This window comes from Corvus hawaiiensis, chromosome 30, assembly GCF_020740725.1.
Source record: "Corvus hawaiiensis isolate bCorHaw1 chromosome 30, bCorHaw1.pri.cur, whole genome shotgun sequence".
Classification (NCBI taxonomy): Eukaryota; Metazoa; Chordata; class Aves; order Passeriformes; family Corvidae; genus Corvus; species Corvus hawaiiensis.
This window is the reverse complement of record NC_063242.1, coordinates 15,558,879-15,578,716: the sequence shown is the minus strand read 5'-3', so window position 1 is coordinate 15,578,716 and position 19,838 is coordinate 15,558,879. Positions and strand designations below refer to the sequence as shown.

The following is a 19,838-nucleotide window of genomic DNA, read 5'->3' as shown; positions in this document are numbered from 1 at the left end:
CTATGCACTGAGTGCAGCAAGTCAATTAAATAAATGCTGAATGAAAGAAATCCGTAAGTATTGTCATTTTATAAGTATGACAGAAAGGAAAATCTTGAAACTAACATTCGTTTAAGATTTCAAGAAGCATTAATAGCTTCTGCGTCTTGCTCAAGCTTCTTTTACTATTTGATGAGGAACCAAGACTCTCATTGCATCCAAAGGTGGGAAGCTCAGCATGCAGTGCAGCTCAGTACCAAAGGAAAACTGTTTCCTGGCAGAGTGCATCCTTCATTATGCAATCAGTAATATGAACCTTTATTACAAACATGCAAAGTGGGTGTACTTTATTTGTCATTCTCTTTTGAAGCAGTCTGTATTAGCCTTCACTCTTAATTTCTTATCTGTGGTTACTTAACATGCCCAATTTTGCTGTGGTTATTCCTAACTGAACAGGCAAAAAGTACATTCCATCTATCATCATCTACTGTGAGCATTTTCCCTGAGTCTTTTTCCCAATCAGCTCTCTTTGAGATGAAAAGCCTTTATCTTACAAAGTCCTGCACACCAAGACCCACAAGCTCTAGCAGCATTACTATCTATCCTTTAGCATTCTTCACAATTTTGCTGGTTATCCACAGCACCCTTTGTATTAAGCAGTTTTTACTCCAGCACCATGTACTACAATGCCTAGTTTAATACACTTTGTGACCACACAGGTTGACAACTTTGGCTCTCAGATATCAGTCAAGGTCCACAGCTCTGAACATCAAATTCTAAGAATCATAATAATAGTAATAATTTGCATGTATGCAATCTCTATATACTTGTGATAAAGATAAATAAAGACTCTAAGGTACAATGCACTGTGCTGCAGCACACCTGAAAAAAGGACTCTAATCTAAAAAAGACTCCAGCTCTGCTTCACTACTGCACCCAGAAATGGATGCTAAATATCAAGAAGTCCACTAGAAACAGAGCCAGATGAAGTAACCACTTATGCATTCTGTGTTGCAAAACCAGACAGTCTGGGCTTCTGAGTATCTCCCCCATTTCATCCATGTAGAGAGCATGCAAAGAGTCTCTCCTGGGTTTGCCAGAAGACACTGTTCCTGATCTTAACCTATCATATCTAACTATTCAGCATAGGGAATATCCCTCTGTTGGGACGATTACCTGGAGATCACAGTATTGCTCGTAGCATCAAGAAAGTATCTAAAATACCTCAGAGTAATTCACATTCATTTGTGTGATGCTGCAACCAAAAGGAATGATATAAAACATAGCAAAAGTGAGCAGCTGCATATTTAATTACACCTGCTCATTGGCATGTGCTGGGGAATCACCCTGGGAAAGGAGCACCTCAAAGGAAATGCGCAAGGACCACCAGCACATTGTATTTGCAGTATGTTAGGTAAGAATGACAGTAAGCTGACAGCTAACAAAGTCGTGGTTTAAAGACCAGTTGCCAACTATGTTACTATAAATCACTAAGGTGGTTAACTCTGAAGACTTATTAGGAATACTTTATCATCATTACTCCAAAAAATTAAAGAGAGAAAAAAGATTTTTTTCCCATCCCTGTCAACCAATTTGGCTGACACTTAAAGACCTACTGGATGTAATGACAGACCTTGTCAAGTTAATTGTATTTGTGGTTTCTCCACTGAAATTACCCATTGCATTCATGTAATTATGAGGATTTTTTAAAATCTCAACATTTATAAAATAGCTTGGACCAATGCCATATCTGACAGGAGTTTACTGCATGAACCTAAAGGCATAAATGGTTCCTATTCCTTGGATCTGCACTGACCTGGCATTTTACTGCTTAATCATAAGCATTAAGCTGAGATAATGGGAGCTACCATTGCTCCATCCATGAAATATTAACTACATGATACCATTTTAATTACAAATTTTCAGAAGGAATGCCCGCAGTAAGTTTTAAGACAAGCTAGATTTCAATGTTCTTAAATCTGTAATATTATCACTTATTGATTTGCACAGAAACCATGTTGCCAGTTGCCCATTGCTGCTATAAACCTGGTTTAGTACCATTACTCAAACACCTAAATGTTAGAATACACACCTCACAATTTTAGTGTGAACTATGCACCCACCCAGAATAAGCACTCTAGTAGTAGTGTCTTTTCAAAGACAGCCCTCTTAACAAGGTTTCGCAGTAAACACTGCACAGTCTGTTGTTTTGCTGGTGTTTGTTTTAATGTGATCATGTTGCATTAACACTTTGACACACACAGTGAAGATCATGGTTCTCAAAACAAGAGTTCTGACATTTGTATAAGACTAATTGCTTTTAACAGCCATGGCCTTTTATCCAGCCTATCATACCTTGCAACCAAATTTAGGAGAGAGTCCCCAGTAATTTTCTTCACAGAGTTCACATTTTTGCCCCTGAGTGTGAGGGGGACAAATGCATTGGCCAGAATCAGCATCACAGTTGTTCTGAGTATGGGCACAGTCACAGGCTGCAAGAGAAATAGGACCAAATGAGTAACTTTACCCACATTTTAGCTACAGAGAAGAAACTACAAGACCACTGATAATCTTACTTTTCTTCTGCATATGTCCATTCTACTAGGAACTCCCTGCCATCCCTAATCACTGAGAAACAAATCATGACCAGAGTGGCATTTCATCTTCTTATTGGAAGCCCCAATATTGTTTCTTGACTTAGCCTATTTGATGTTTTAAAAAGCAGTGCTGCACTTCCACAGGGGGATCAACAAAACCAAGCAAAATTACTTTGGAGTAGAGTACACTTGTAGGAAAACATTTCTTTTATAGAGGACACAAAACGTATCAGGAGGTACTCCAATGCTCTCAAGCAGGTGAAAGGATTAATCTCAGGAATTGCTTATTGAATAATAGGGATGGATAACTATTTTTATAATAGCTAACTACTGCAAGATGCACTTGGTTATTTAAGAAACAAAATACTATTCCAGACAAAAAGCAGAATTTCAGGGAACTGGTTTTATTAATTGTTTTAGTAACATTTAGGAAATTTCCAATATTGAAATGGTTAAAGGTACCCGGACCTTTGATTCTTAGTAAAGACAAAGTATATTCATTTTAAAACATTATCCTATCACATAATCTCGCTGCGTATTTCATTTTAATGTACTGTTTGAGGCATGAAAGAAGTGTTTCTGTCTGGCTGGAGAAAAGGTAGGCGTTCCTTTAGCTATTCTGTATTGAAAAGGTCATCTTATTAACATGACAAATTAGGTTTTGATGGCATGTTCTCCTTTTAGATGAACAATTTCTTCCCTATCATGACTAAAACTTGTACATATCCAGGTGATGATGGGATGTATGAAACATATATTTAAGAGTTAAATGAAAAAAATAAGGTCAAAATCTTTAGTAGTAGAAGCTCTTCACTTTCCCAACTGCAGAAAAAAAAAATGTTTCGTTCTCTTTGAAGTACTGAAGGGTTTTGTAATAAAGAGACAAAGGAGCTATTGAGGATGCGATATTTCTCTCATGCACCCGTTATGAGTTATTTCATAGTCACCACCTTTTACAAGGAACCACACAATAAGCAAAGAAATGTTTTGTTCCCCAGCTTATTCAAAGTACTAGTAGACCTTCCGACAGATTCTTCCGTATCATCATCGAAACAACTGACCTTTGCCAGAGTTCAATGTACAATATATTGCTGAAAGAAATTCCAGACAAACTCTGCAAGGATCATGGATTAGAGCTTACGTGTGCAGCCACCATCCTGGAATGCGTAAAAGCCATGAGCACAACGATCACACTTCTCTCCAGCCACTCCTGGTACACAGTGACACTGCCCCTGATGATTGCAGTCCTCAGAGACTGAGCCAAACTGACTGCAGTTGCAGGGAACGCAGCCAAGCCCAGTAAGCAGGCCATAATACCCATTCTGTTGGATAAGAAATAAATAGATTTATGTTTCATAAATTTCTGAAAACACTACAATATACACTCTTGTTTTCTCTTGTTTACTCCCCATGATGTCTGACCTGCACAAATCGTGGCCAGCAGTGTGTGACTGCTGTGGAAAGACTCCCTGGCCTTATCTCTTCACTGTGCCAGCTATAAGCAATATGCACTCAGGTGAAACCCTCAACCCTGAAATGCTCTCATGGTCCTCCAATCTCACGAGTAAGACACTATGTTTTGAAGTCTGATGTTATTCTAATTTAAAGACTTGCATGAGGTGAGGGTGGGCTGTGCTGGTCATGCACAGATACCTGTGACTATGAATGAAAGCCCAGAATGGAGCAGGTCAGTGACCTCCTGTACGTGTGTATTCAAAGTCATTCAGCTGGGCTGGCACAAACCGGGCACAGATTTCCTGCTGTGGTCTCTGATGCAATTTTACACTTAGCATAGACTGGAAACTGCTGGTTTGTATCACCAGTTAATATCTGCTTGTTCTTGTAACAGGCCTGCCTTTCAGCTGAATCCCTCGTTGGCATTCAGCCATGATGTATTTATTATCACCAACCACATTTCTTCAGATATTCCCTACTCAGACTTCATTTTACAGAAGCACAGCTCTAAGATCCCTTTAGGTTTGTTAGCAGTGTTTAGTTTGGTTTTTTGACTGCACACTGCCAGCACACTGAACAGCCCTATGCAGGAGGGTGCTAATTCAGTTACACAGCTTCACATCTGCAAGGAGCATATGCAGAGCAATTCTCAACCACAAAAGCCTCCTCAGACACACTTTGGTCTCCCCTCCAGTGACAGACCCCTCTCCCCAAACATATTTACTGCTATAGCTTGTATTTGGGCAAATCAGTATCTATAGGTAAAGTGGAAGACAAAAAAATGTATATATTAGCAACAGGTAATATATTTGCTTACCAAGCATTTATCACATCTTTCTCCAACCACATTTGATTTGCAGGAACAGATGCCTGTCTCATGTTGACAAGTACTTGAAAGGGAACCATTCACATGGCAGGCACAGGCTTGTATTCAGACAAAAAGAAACCAAATAAAAAAATTATTCATGCGCATCCATATGCCTTCATTACTATACAGAATTCAAAATCTGGTATACAATGTGTTTCACCCGTTTATATCCCACAGATGCTAATATCCTACAGTAACGCCTGTGCATTTGGACTAAAATAAAAAAAAAACCCCACCTCTGAATAGCTATATTTGAGAAGTTTGTTTTTACCAGCCCTGTATGTGACACTCAGAAGTAAAAAATGTGTACGGAACATCACTGGAGGGACAGTGTTAAGCAAGACAGTAAGTTCCAGGGATACCAAGTGCCGAACCCTAACATAATACATTCCCTTCCCTCAGCCTAACCCAACCCCAGAGTCTTCAACCCACACTTGCCAACTCACAACTTGAAGATTAACTCTTTCAGCAAAGGTGCACGTCCCCATCCATTTTGCACATGAACACCGCAGTTTTGTGTTCTTTAAATGTTGAGAGTAATAATAATAACAACTTACCACGACAGCTTTTGTCAATCACTGCATCCCCATAATACCCATCAGCACACTTTTCACAGTGGTGACCTGCTGTGTTCCCCAGACATTTCAGGCACTGTCCTGTGAAAGGATCACAGTGGCCCTCTTCTTGAGGGTTTATATTGCCATGGCATTCACAAGGAGCACACGATTGTCCAGGCATAAGAGGATTCCCATAGTAGCCATTAGCACACCTGCATCAGAGTTTAAAAACTTTATTAGCTGGAATGTGCTAATGTCATACACTGTCCCCACTGAAGGGAGTTTTTCATATTAAATTTTAATCTAAAGTCTCTCTGTATTACAATGAAAGAAAAAATGAAAAGGAAAATTTTATTAGGAATGTTCTGTACATGAGGTATGAACAATACAAGGAAGATAGGATGACGAACAGCTAATGATGGCAATGATGCAGATATTTTACCCAAAACTAGTGTACATACCTTTCACACTGAGAACCAGTATAGCCTGGAAGACATTTGTCACAGACAATTCCACCTTCTTCACTCAGATGGCAAGTAGGACTGAAACTATCAACAATATTTATAGCAGTTGGTATCAATGCACAGAACCACAAGTCTTCTACAAACATTCAATATCCACCCTTTCTTACACCTATCTATATAACCACACAAGTGATTTTTTTTCTAATTTATCAATGCTTGTAATATTCCAGTGTGTCAAAATTAACGTATAATTTTTAAAAACTCTTGGGGTTTTTTTTCCTCTCTAAAAGGAAGATTTTAAAACTTCATAAAAACTTAGCTTTCATTCTAGCAAAGCCGTACAATAGCTATACTGAGTTCCTTTTTTTCAGGTACAACACTTCTGTCCTTATGCTGTTTTCTGAAAAAGCATGGAAGATAACCAATATTTTGGTGCAAAGTTCAAGGACAGGTTCAATTATTACTTTCAACCACCATGCAGAATTGTACCAGTTAACTCAGCCTCTCTTAACCTAGTCTATGTATTTGTCTACCTGGAAAAGCAATGTTTCTATGAGATATACTCAAATGAAGATGAAAAAGAGTCCTTTTCTCTCTCCTTCAGATGTCAAGACTTTTATTTTAATCCCAGTTCCTGGTTTTGCTGAAGATGCAAAAGACAGTCTTGCATAAGAAGCTTACTTGTTTGCAGCAGAACTCAGAGGACAGGCACAGGGCTGGCAGTCCTCAGATGTTCCTTGGGATGGATTTCCATAGAAGCCAGGCACGCACTGATCACAGAAAGGTCCTGTCGTGTTGTGTTGACAAGCCTGTGAGACATGGAAAAAATCTTTGTATTTTCTCTTGATGGTTTTTCAACCCCTGAGGGATTCCTACAGCAATCTGCATGCAGTATGACATCCAAGGAAGCCATTCTTCAAGCCATGAAGAAAAGCCTAGAACTTTGAAAATAACTTTTTTTGAGTTGTAACAATCCTGATTGTTTTTTCCTACATTTTAGAATATACTTTTATTAAACCAGCCACATTACTTATACACATACTTAGATATATGCTGCATATTGCACATATTTACAGTAACAAGCTTATCTAGTTTTTACTGGTGTTTAGCTATTTTATTCCCGTGAACTTCAATTTTCAGAAGAGATCTGAGAGCTAAATTTTCTCTTTAGAAGGTAATGTGCAATTTCCACTGATGTTAGTCATGGAAGATTCACATGTATCTGAAAAACAGCTATTCACTGCTTAAATTTGTTCTTTTCAGGAACCTGCAGCAAGCAAAGTCAAGATTTTTATCAGCCTGTATATAATGGCATTTTTATATTAGTTCTGCCTCTTCCCCACCTGAAATGATAAACTGAAACAAATTCTTTATTGGAAAACACATTAATGGAGCCCTGAAACATACTCTGAACTAAACAATGAAAACCAACAAAAATAAACACTTGGTACCCATAGCTTGAAATTTATGCATACCATAAACTTGTCTCCCACAGTCAAAATGCCCTCCTAATTTCTAAATAGATGCTTAAAACACAGAACACTTTGAAGGATGACTTACAAAGCAAACACCATGAATGTCACACTCAGTTGCATGCCCATTGCACTTGCAGGGTTGACAAATACCTCCAAAGAGTATTCCATCCACACGGTAGTACCCAGGGAGACAGGACTGAAAAGAAATGAAGGGAGAAAGAGCAGTAGCATTATGTGTGTTTAAAGTACACATCAAAACATTTTCAAAGAGTGCACTTCCGACCACCCACTATCCAACCCATTCACATTGCGGTAACTGAATGCTCTTTCAACCCTATTGATGTCACTGTAGCTCTTTTCTGGTGGTTGTTTTTTACTTGCACTGGATAAAAGGGATAAGAATTAACTCCATAAAACTTTGATTCATCCCTTTGTTCCCTGGAGGCATGAAAGTTAACTTTTGTGTGGTTTAATATGTGAAATTCCTTATTATGGGACAATAGAAAAAGAGATGTTCTACCACCTCTGCAGAATCATTAACAATGCTGGAGCACAAGGTTTCACACTGAAATTATTTGTAAAAATAATTCCTGCTATTCTGCAGGGGGACTATGCCTCTCTAAATCTGCTATTCACAGATACACAAGACACCACCTTGCACAATGCATTTCACCCTTGTGGGTTCTTCCAAAAGCTAGCATTCCTCCCTGCTAAGGTTCCTTATTGCCTCCATAAACTTAATGGTACATAACAGAAATAAACTGAACATGATCCAGATCCAGAAAAAGTGCTATTAATGAGTAAGGTAAGCTCAAAACAGCTTCACAGAGCTTTCACAGATGCTCCCTCTGCAACACTGATATTCTGAAATGCATCATCATTTTTTAGTGCCATGAAAAAGAATTCAAGAAATAAGTTCTAAATCTCACTTAGAGTATCTGAAAGAAAATATCTACAGGATTGTGCCAAGTACAGTAGGCAGCAATTCACCACAGAACATGTATTTTAATGGCAGTGTAATTAAAGGCAGCCTGCCTTTAATACCTAGATCCTTTTCAACAGGAGATAATTTTGCATACATAAAACGCTGTAAGAGAGTACCTCACAGGATATTCCTGTGTAACCCTGAGGACATTCACAGAATTCCACATCTGGTGCTGAAGAAAGATCTATAACATTTGCACTTGCACTATCCAGGGTCACAGAGTCCAGCCTAGGGTCAAACAGGAAAACAACACATCACTTGTTTCTCCAAACTTTATTTTCAACAGGACAGTTTACTTTTGGGGAGGTAATGCCACTGAGTACTGCTCCCTGGCAGGAAAAACTGAGGAACAGGCACAAATCTCTTCTATAAAAAGTCTGTGATCATACACTAATCACAGCATTTGCAGTCCTGGGAGCAGACATATCCTCCTGCTATTATTGTTACTAGAAGAGACAATCTTCTCAGCCACAGGTAACATTTTTGTAAGAAATCTTTACAAACATTCTATAAAGATGAACACACTATCCCTAAATGAACATAAATTTCACCAGAGTGGTGTGGGTGCACAAAGCAAGTCTGGTATCAGTTCCTATTTTATTGACATGAAATGCTAACAAATGACAGAATATTCACAGAATATTTTGAGTTGGAAGGGATAATCAAGTCCAACTCTTAAGTAAATGGCCCATATAAGGATTTGAATCCATAACCTTGGTGTTAATAGCAGCATGCTCTAACTAGGAAATGAGGAAGAAAGGCTGTCAGTGAGTCTTAAGGAAATTAAGTAGGTAAATGATGAAACTGATTCCCTTGAGAGCAGTACAACTTTATTCCTGTGTCTTGGAGAACAGGTAAAACAAAGATCTATAAGGTCTGACACAGATAGGGCCAATGCTGGATTGAGACTATGGAATGATCAGCTAATCCATTCCAGTTTAATTTTCCTATTAAGTACTCCCTTAGAGATGAATATCAATAACATCTACAAACAAACATCAAAATAAATTACAATCAATGTCTTTATTGACAGGTTTTCAACAGTCAGTGATGGATTAATTTGCCACATACCCAAATAAGCATACTGTAGAAAGTTCTGGAGACATTTCCCTCTAAAAAAAGCAGCCATTGTAATAAGGCTTTTATGCAGTTATTACTTTAAAGCAGAAGACAACATTTCTGCTATCAGATATCTTAAAAATCAAGTGTCCCTTACCCCACACTCCATATGACTGTGTTTTGGGGACAAAGACTGGTCTTAAGAAAATTCAATAAACAACATTTTTTCTAGAAGCTATTAACATTAAACGTCAGGAATACTGCCACTAAGAATCATGATTCACATGCAGAAAAATAATAGAAGTATCTAGATTAACTTGAATATTTTATCTTACTTACCTGTACACAGCCTTTTTGGCAATGTTGTAGTTGGCCCTGATTAGAAGATGGGTCACATTTGCCAGAACAGTCATCAACATTTCCCGGTCTATTGCTTTTTTTGTATTGAACTCGATGAAATTCTCTGATACAAATCTCACTGAATTAGAATACTCCTCATATGGCTGTAATGACAAGCCCGCTGCTCTTGTACTCAGAATCTGCCCATTACCCTGAAATTGAAGGACAAGAGAAAACATTTTCCATATTTGTATGTAAATTTTATTAAGCAATAACATTTAGTGTCAAATACACATCCACGTAACACAGAGGAAGAGGCAATCAAATTAAATTCCTTGCATTAAGAAAAAGTAAGTAAAAGGTCAACATTTTCTATGGCTTCAAGGAAGACCATAATCTAACTCTCTCTCAGTTCAGAGATTTCAGAATTCTTTTGTAAAAGAATGAACTGAATTGCAAAAATCAAACACCTCTACAAAACAGAATCTCCTCTCTGCTTTGTTCTATTGCTAAGTACATATTAAGAAATAATGGGCCTGGATTCAATATAGAGCCTTACTTTTTAACTGCAACATAAATCTAGAAAAGTAAGCAATCAGCAATAACACTCACCTGTTTCTTAAGCATAAGTCTTTCCAGTTTATTGCAGCAAGTTTGTAAACACAGCTTTGTACATTTGGTAATAAGCAACTCACCCATATAGACAGAGATTAAATTCTAGGTATTTAGCATTTAAAACTAGTATTGTACACCTACAATTTGAGACAAATGGATCAGAAAACCAGAGAAATTAGTAGTGACAAAATCTTGGTAGTGACTCTTAAGGGACTTAAAATTGACAAAACTACTACTACAGAAATATTATTTTATTTTCTATCCCCTTTATAGATTCCTAATAATGTCTGAACAGTAACAAGCTGAAAAAAAATCCACCTGAATGATGACATCCACAGTAGACACTATGTCACTGTCCACACTCTCCATTGGAATGTCATAAGATACCGTATACTTCAAGTCTCCACCAAAAGCTGTGAGCTGAAATGACAAAAACCAAAGTTTTAACAACATGATAACCTCCAGCCAATACAAAGAAATTACATGGATCAGTACAATGTCCAAATTATAGGACAGTTGTAGGCTTACAAATACCACTTTACAGGAAAAGTTTAACATGCCATGAGTGTCAGCACAGGGACAAGATGTAGCTTGCTGCTGCGCAGGTGGTGAGAGCTAGCTCAAGGCTCTACAGGTGATTCAGGTAAGTGCCCTCATTCAGTGAAACACTAACAGGACTCTGAACAGATAGCAGAGGTGTACACTATCATCCTAGCCAAGGGGCACAGCATGTTAGACTTCTTCACATTCTGTATTCCACCTTTCAGGGTCCTTAGCCCCACAGCAGCTGCTGACTACTTCAAAGTAAGTTAACCAACAGTTAGACCTATATTAAATGAGTAAGAAATTAGAATTAGTCAGCCCTCTGCAAAAGCTGCTGCTTAATGTTACACTTCTTGCACTTGTTTTCATTTACTGTGTCACTATACTAATAATAAACAAGGCTGCGTGGGCAGAGAGAGTGGACTAAAAATAATTACAGCTAAGGCTGCAAGGTTCCCCTCTGCTCACCACTGGTGAGGTTGCAGCTGGAGTTCTGACTCCAGTTCTGGACCTCCCAGTACAAGAGAGAGGTGGACATATGGGAAAGAGTCCAGTAAAGGGCCACTAAAATGGTTAAGAGCCTAAAGCATCTTTCATATGAGGAAAGACCAAGAGTAGCAGGACTGTCCAGCCTACAAAAGGTTCAGGGAGATCTTATCAATATATACAAGCACCTTAAGAGAGGGTGCAAAGAGGATGGAGCTGGGCTCTTTTCAGTGGTGCCCAGTGCCAGGAAAAGAGGCAATGACCACAACCTGAAATACTGGAGACTCCTGCTGAACATCAGGAAACACTTATTGTGAGGGTGCCCAAGAAGTGGCACAGGTTGCTGCTCAGAGAGGCTGTGGAGGCTCCATCCTTGCAGATACTCAGAAGTATCTCCCTGGACATGGTACTGGGTAACCTGCTCTAGGTGTCCCTACTTGAGCAGGGAACCTGGGCAAGATGACCCTCAGAGGTGCCTTCCAACCTCAACTATTCTGTGAGTCTGCTGCAAAAAGGAGGACACCCAGAGCTTTAGCTAGTAAACGGCAAAAATTACAGACTAGTTGGTTGGAAACAGAAGATGGCCAAGAAGCAGGTAAGAGATTTTAATGGTCCAATCTACTGTTATTGGACAAGGCATGAAGGGTGTAAGTTTCAGGACAGGAACCACGTCTATGGGAAATGTGAGCATAGAAGTCAGTTAACAGTCAAGAGAGATTATACTGTGTCGAAGAAAAGCAGAGAAGGAAGTGGGGAGATGGATGAACTCAAAGAGCAAAAAGAGGGTACTGGGAATGTCTGCACAGGAACATTCTGATTTAAAAAGCAGAGATACAGTGAGAAGTTGGTAATACGGGGTTTATGTGTAATCTTTAATTACAGAAACTATATATTCAGAGCAATAGGTTACAGTTAAGACAGAGAAACTACCAAGGAGATTTGACTTCTTAGCTGAGTACTTACTTTATTTCCTAGATATGCCTCAGGTGCTGACCAGTAATAAGTGTGTTTCAGTACTTTCACAGCCTCAGTGTTGTTAATACTTATTTGACGGGGTCCATCAAATTGGCTTCGCTGAGGCTGCACACTCCTTGCTTTGTACAGATCAGTAACAAGCCATCCAGTCATGTCTGAAATCTACAAGGAAGAGTAATGATTTTATTGGAAGTCAGGCAGCTGTGTCACTGAGAAAACATCCACCTCTTCCTAGATATTCATTCAAAGTGATGGATCTAGAACACTTTCTTTAGCCAAGTCTGACACCCAATACATGCAAATATGCCACTTCTGACTAGGATAGTCTCCACCTCTCTATTAGATAGGAGCAAAAATATAATGAGCGTGATTTTCATCCTTCCAACAAAATTAACATTGTACTTATGAGTTCCCTGAGACAGAAACACAGAACTTCAAAGGCTTCAAGGCCTATTGTCCCCATTTATAGACAGGTTTGAGCTGGAGGAAAGCAAAAACTACAGTCCCAGAATAGGGAGCAAGATGAGAGAACTTTGTTCTTCTTACAGAGTTTTACTCAATCATCTTAGCATTTCAGTCAATTTTATGTGTTTTCCTCCCTTTTTATTGGCACACAAAAGAGGAGACCAAAGTGTGGCTAGCTCTGCAAAGATACATAAGGAATTTGGTGGGAAAAGTGTGGCCCCCAAAACCCATAACTCAAGAACCGCCTATTCAGAAGACGGTGATATTTATAAACATTGTTTGCTAAGAAAGAGCAGTGGCCATATTGTCAGAGATCCAATAGCCTTGTCCAATAGGTATGAGAGCAAGGAAACAGGTTTGGGTTCATTTCTTCAGCACAAAAAAAAACTTTAACTGAGAAAAAAATTTGTTTTTCCAGTGCATTATTGCAGCCTCCACTACCCAATGCTTTTGATATTACTGCAAGCCAGTGGGGCCAAAGCCTGCACTGGGATGACTTGCTGACTACCTCAGAGCTGTCCAATGACACTGAAAATCCATTCCTCTGTAAGAAGACACATACCAGAATTTGCAGTTAACTTGGGCACATGTCAAAGAGAAACATAGTACATTTTGCAGCTGTCTGAGGAAAGAATACTAGGTCAGGGACATAACATATAAATACCTGACTGATGGGCCATGTAAGACTGTCACAGACATCAGAAACTCCAAAGCAGAAACACTCTGTGCAGCCCTGAGGATTTCTTTCTTGCAAATTGTAGAATCCTGGTTTACAAAGATCACAGTTTTCACCTTCTACATTTTCCTGTCAAAGGCATATAACATTTGGTTCACATCAGTATTATTATGGTAACAAATATCATGGATTAGGTGGGATTTAGGCATAACAGCATTCAGAAGGTTATAAAAGAAAGCATATTTCAGCACAGCAGGATTATTGAATAAGACTCAGAGCTTAAAACTGAAACTGATTGGAAAAATTCGTCAGAGTTTGCCAGTTCATCAAAATCTAAACAAGCCCTGGCAAAGGTTCTGTCACAGTAAAATTTCTGGGCAATATACACAGACAGGGTTTGAAAAGCTCCTGTCAGCTTGCCAGTCTACTTCTCTTGTAGCTTGACTTTGTAGATTGCTCTGAAGAAAAAATCTCACATTTTCTGAATCCAGATGGATTACCTTTCAGATAGCTCACCAGATAGAATCCAGGAAGTTCGCCCCAGTCTCTTGGAGCTACCACAGCCAGCTTCAAGATAACAGTTTCTCAACCATCTCTCAATATTTACACCATGACACACACTACTGCTGCCACCTCTTCCTGGAAGAACACCACACATACTTATGATAGCTCACAACTCCTCCTCCAAATATTCTCTGGCTAAGGTCCAGAAACTCCTACTCCAGGAGTAGGTAGAGATACTCCACTCCTTTAGCTCCTTTCAATGGTCTTCTGCCATGCAAATTGGGTAGTAGAGTGTACAGCTACAAACCTCTTTCAATGCAGAATTTACAGGGAAAAAAAAATCCAAAATAGTACACCCAGTATTTTTTTCTTGTAAAATTTGTGCAGCAAATATGTGGCTATTTCTTCAAAAAGTTTAGACAACTGCTGCTGACAAACAAACCAGCAGAGAAAATATTTGATAAATGCCCACAAAGCTGTAATAGCTGATCTCCATGGGCATTTCCACACAGTAAGATGTAGAACACTTCCTATTGCCAGGGTCAAGATTCTCATAATGTCCTAGCTTCATGTTAGAACAAGACCTGGACAGACACCACTCTCCAATCTCAACCTTTGGTTTCCACTATGGGAAAATTCCACTACAAAGGCAAAGAGGACTTTACAGAACACCTCACAAAGTTCCCTGATATATATGGTTAGGACACTAAGACTGCAAGGCATACACCTGCCTTCCTGAGGCCTATACGAGCTCTGCATTGCCATGTGAAATGCAAAGCCTGTGGACCAAATTCTGCTTTCAGAAGCAGTTACCAGGGTGCCTTCACTTCAGCCACAAGAATCCCTCCAGACTGCAAACTTACATCAGATTTGGTCCCATGGAGCAAATTTCAGGCTTACCAGAGAGAAATCTGAGACTTCCAACTGTCTTTTCTTCTGAAACAGTGTTTGGCATGTCAAGTTTACATAAGACCTCTCTAGACAGACAAGTTATGTGTTTTTGTAAGCAAAGTACACTCTGTGTTTGCAAAGCATAATAAAAACTTATGATCTCCAGTTCTGATTCAAAGATTGAGGATGGTTGCTTCTCTTTGTTCGTATGCAAACCTGAGGAAAATATCAGGCAAAGTGCCCCCTGAGATAATGAGATCTTAAAATCTTGGATTTTTACAGAAATAGTATTTGTACGCTCTTTTCAGCTTTTTTATTTCTCAGTCTTCAGGATGCATTTGGATCACACATTTCACTGTCTGTAACATTATATAGACAGAAATTATTTATTTCTTAATGAAAAAAAAATCTTACCCAATGACTAGACCACAAGAGCTGTGTTTCAGGAAAGATCAAATATCACAAAATGTACCGTATAAAAAAGAATAGCTTTTTCTACTGTGTTCACAGAGTCTGCAAAGGCTTAGAAATCCTGTCCCCTTCATTTGATATCTGGAGCACATGGCTTTTCTCCTTTCATCTTCATAGGTGGTCCGCTGACTGGTAATACTCTTTGTGATCTGGCCTAAAAATTCTGTATGCCAGGCTCATGCCCACAGCAGCACTGAAAAAAGGCAGTTTCTAGTCCAGTTTATACCAAAATTTTCACTAGTTAGCTGCACTGGCTGATGCAGTGTTACCCTAGCTCAGAATCAGGCATGTATCTCCTTTTTCGTATTTAAACTGGCGACTGGAGAAATTTCATTTTCCCAGACCTGTTATTTATGTAGGCTTGATATTTTGGATCAGATAAATTATGCAAAAGGACTAAATTTTCAGAAGAATTGTCAAACAAACCATGTTATCTTTGGCTCCTGTTCACTATCATATTTGGCAACAAATACATAAACTACTAGCTAACATTTGGTTCAGAAAATTAAGTAACTTCTTTAAATATTAACACAGTTTAGTAATAAAATTCAGTGGAATCTACAGCTGCAAGGCATTTTAAGAGGTTTGGATATTTACCAAAAAATAAAATGCTGCAAAACTGCTCTCTTTTAAAACATTTTTATGGTTTATATTTTGTAATTGAATAATTAAATAATATTTCATACATATGTCTAGTGCAAGGTTTCCAATAGTTCTTTCCAAATGCCTGCTGTTTCTCCACACAAAACAGCTGTATTAAACACAACATTTGTTTAAAAGCAAATCAGTGGCTTTGAAGAGAAATATCAGCTCATTCCTAAAACCAAATCCAGCTAGGCATACTCACTCTCTGTGACTGGCTCACACATGTTCAGGTTTAATTTCATTTTAACGTCAGTCAGGCCCACTATTACAGAAAATGTCGTATCAGTAACATACGGAAGTACTCAGCATAAATTACTGTATTTTTCAGTACAGAGAATAATTAGTAGTTTTAAGTTCTAGGTTGTCAGGTGTACACTGTTAATTCTTATAAAGGAAGGGATTTCCCCAGTTAATGAAGTAATTTCACTATTAAAAAGGTGTTTATAAACCAATGCATAGACTCAATTTTGAACAAAAATGGCAGTTTAGTACTCACTTTGCAAAGACAAGGTTCTGTGCATGGATCTTCATTAATGCTACCAATCAGGCTGCAGTTACAGTGCAGGCAGTTTGGGTAGCCCCAATACCCAAATGCACAACGATCACATTTTTCTCCTGCATAACCTTCTCTGCACTGACACTGGCCTGGCCGAGTCACTTGAAGAGCAAAAGTAGAGAAAAAAAAGAAAAATCAGAGCAGGCAATAGGCTGGATTCAGGATGTCCAAATAATTTAGCATTCCTTTTTTATTACACTCCATGTTATATTCCACACAGATACTTGGCATAAGGTCAGTCTCACCACCTATTTTTCATGTTTGAAGTACCAGATGCACAGAAACTGCAGCAAAATGGATTTTGTGACAGCTGTAACAGCATTCACAAACAACAGTGTTAGATCTCAACACCTCACATCGTTTTACACAGTAAGAGCCCACAATCCCCACAGGAGAACACATTCAGGGACCTGACATACCTTAAAACCATAGAACTATGTAACACTTCAGCCTCACCTTCCCAAAGATTTACCAGTGTTTTGAAGCAGTACCTAAAAGGCAGCCATTCACAGGTAGACAGCATTGCCTCAAACTTCACCAACCACAAATCCAGCCACAGTTGAAGTTTAGGGAAAAGGCACTTCCTGCTCCCTTACCGCGCTGTGAGTCAGAATGATGCTCATCTTTAACACAAACAGAACTCAGAGAGCCAAACAGGTCACAGCCACAGGGATAGCACGGGTGATCCTCATAGGGAGAAACCTATAAGATAAAAGTTCTCTGTCAAATTCTCAAGTTATTACCTGGGAAAAGTAAAGTTACATATGTCTCCTGTCTTCAGTCACCAAAACTAAAACAAATAAACACTGGAAAAATGTAATACGGGGCAATAGAAAAAGGGACTAGTCTAGCTTTAGCAAGCAGAAGGATCAGGGGATTACAGCCTTGTAAAAACTTAAATGTGGGAACAAAAGTTGATCTTCAATAGCACAAAGATGTAGTAACTGCTAATGGCTGGAAGCTGAAGTCTGACACATGCAGCATAAATAGACATTTTTTTAAAGTAACAGCAATTAACCACTGTGAAGGTTTGCCAAAAGATATGGAAATGTTTAAGACAAGAGTGGATGCTTTTTGGCGAAGATATTCTGGTTCAAAGAGGAAGGAAATTTAAGAAATCCTTGGCTCTGTGTTCAGTGGAAGGACAGCTTATCTATTAATAAGACTCATTCTGACTTCATGATCTACAAATCTTTGAAATATAAGGCAATGCAAATCATATGGCAAGACTTTTATTTTTTTGCAGGGAAAATTGTCCTTTAAGGTGCTTGAGCTGTAAAGCAATGGTCAGTAATGACCTCTAGATACACATTTAATGGCTATGAGTTGATCGAAGACCTTTCTTCAATGCTTCTTACAGCAACTGTAAGACAGTCTCTGACTCCAATTTACTTCTTTGGATGAGCTGTACCTGCTGTCTAGCCATACTCCTATGGACTCACTCTTGGTCTCTGCACCAATTCATGACAGATTTTTAAAGCATGGGTTTTTTAAAATATGCATGAGCCTACCAAAGTAAGACCATGTGGAGTAGAAATTTAGTTCAGAAAATCTCATTATTCAGAGACCTCTAACACTGCAGTTATATGCAATGTTAAGTTATATAAGTTCATACGTTTAACTCTGTCAGCCATATTTTAACAAATGTCTTGTAGAGTTTATGGCTTTTTTCCAAAGAGTGACAATAGAAAGTACACTCAGAGAGGACAAGTTCTACAACGGTCATACCAAGAAGAGCATTTGTTGCAACATCTCATGAGCCAAAGATTCTGATCTTTGAGCCAGGTCCCTTAACACTGGTTGAAATGGGCTGATACAGGATGGTACAAAATTTTGGCACTTTGAATACAGTGAAACTTTACTATTGGCACTTTTTAGAGCTTTACCCACAGGAGAAATGGGTTTCATATCAGAACATGTACATTTCCACACTAGGATATTAAGTTTCATCTTTACTTATAATTTTCTTCTCCAACAACTTGACCTGCCCTCCCACACAACTGAACAAGCATTTTGGTTTTTTCTGAAAGTTTTGGTGTCATGCCATTTACAAAAAAACCCTCTGTAGTTCTTAGCTATTCTGCAGCTGATAATAAACCAATATATTAATCACAATCAGCTGAAATAGACGTGATATAATGTTGTAATTCACCAAAACATTAGAATGATATTTACTAAATCTTACTTTGTGTGGTCTAAAATATCCATCAGCACACATTTCACAGTTGATCCCAGTAGTATGTTGAGTACAGTTTAAACACACACCACCTCCTATATACTGGCCGTGAATATCCATGCTCCTTTTCTGATCTGCAATACCCTGGTTGTAATAACAATCTTCTGCTTTGTTATGACAGTTGCATTCTGAGAAGGAACGGAAAAGACATCAATTTTTTTCTTATTTACACTGTGTAACATTTCCTATAACTCTGACATTTTTCCAAGTTGAAAATGTAAGTACAAGAGACTATCAATTGACCTCAAAAGTGTGCTTTTTCCCTTTAACCATGCCATGTGTTTCATTGGATTTAACACACTATATATCTTAGCAAGCAAGCAAATTTCAAAACCACTGTTATCACTTTAACAGCATCATTTTTATCGGTATTCTGTATAACCTACTAAGACAACCTTGTCAGGACTGTTGTCGACAGTAATGTGTGCAATTAGCAATAACTCTTCCTTCTTTTTCTGTCCCCTGCATTACAGAAGAAAAGTTGCCTAATTCTTCTCTTATTTGTATTATAGACAAAATCGGAGGAGCCAACACAGAAGCACTTAAGTATAAATTTTATTTAGTTTAGAGGATACTTCAGTCCAAACTGTCATAAACAACTACTTTCCAAAGAGTCACATTATGACTTGTGCAAAGACTTCAATTAAACTACTTTTCCATCCAGAACTTTAAATTTTATCTAAAAGTTCTTAATTGTCTGCAGCTTGTGCTATCCATTAGTAATGTGAAGTGAGAAAATGCACCAACTAGCCCTAGAAGCACAGTCAGCCATAGTGGCACAGCCTAAGTCAATCTATCAGACAATCTGAAGTGTAATTGGCCAATAAGGAGCTTCTTTCAAAACATTTGTTATCAGAACAAAGTTCTTCATCTGACAAAATTTATGATCAATCTGTGAAATTTGCATTTCAAGTAGCGAACCAAATGATTGATGCCAATCTGCTAGTTTCTACAGAAGTACAGTAAATCCCAAGTCCCTTTGAAAAAGAGACTCTGG

The 19,838-nt window shown here is 38.4% G+C and overlaps 1 protein-coding gene across 2 annotated transcripts in view; it reads right to left on the bottom strand.

Moving 5' to 3' along the window:
- LAMA1 (laminin subunit alpha 1) overlaps positions 1–19,838 on the bottom strand; it is a 100,207-nt gene that overhangs the window by 42,431 nt on the left and 37,938 nt on the right. For both annotated transcript variants that reach the window (XM_048289305.1, XM_048289306.1), the window contains 15 exons: positions 18,791–18,969; positions 17,202–17,307; positions 16,546–16,706; positions 13,527–13,667; positions 12,386–12,559; positions 10,712–10,813; positions 9,779–9,990; positions 8,497–8,608; positions 7,481–7,591; positions 6,602–6,729; positions 5,918–6,004; positions 5,457–5,668; positions 4,849–4,955; positions 3,718–3,898; positions 2,335–2,471 (listed from right to left, as the gene is read on the bottom strand). In XM_048289305.1, coding sequence (XP_048145262.1) covers positions 2,335–2,471; positions 3,718–3,898; positions 4,849–4,955; positions 5,457–5,668; positions 5,918–6,004; positions 6,602–6,729; positions 7,481–7,591; positions 8,497–8,608; positions 9,779–9,990; positions 10,712–10,813; positions 12,386–12,559; positions 13,527–13,667; positions 16,546–16,706; positions 17,202–17,307; positions 18,791–18,969 — 2,150 coding nt within the window. The remainder of the gene's footprint in view (positions 1–2,334; positions 2,472–3,717; positions 3,899–4,848; positions 4,956–5,456; positions 5,669–5,917; positions 6,005–6,601; positions 6,730–7,480; positions 7,592–8,496; positions 8,609–9,778; positions 9,991–10,711; positions 10,814–12,385; positions 12,560–13,526; positions 13,668–16,545; positions 16,707–17,201; positions 17,308–18,790; positions 18,970–19,838) is intronic.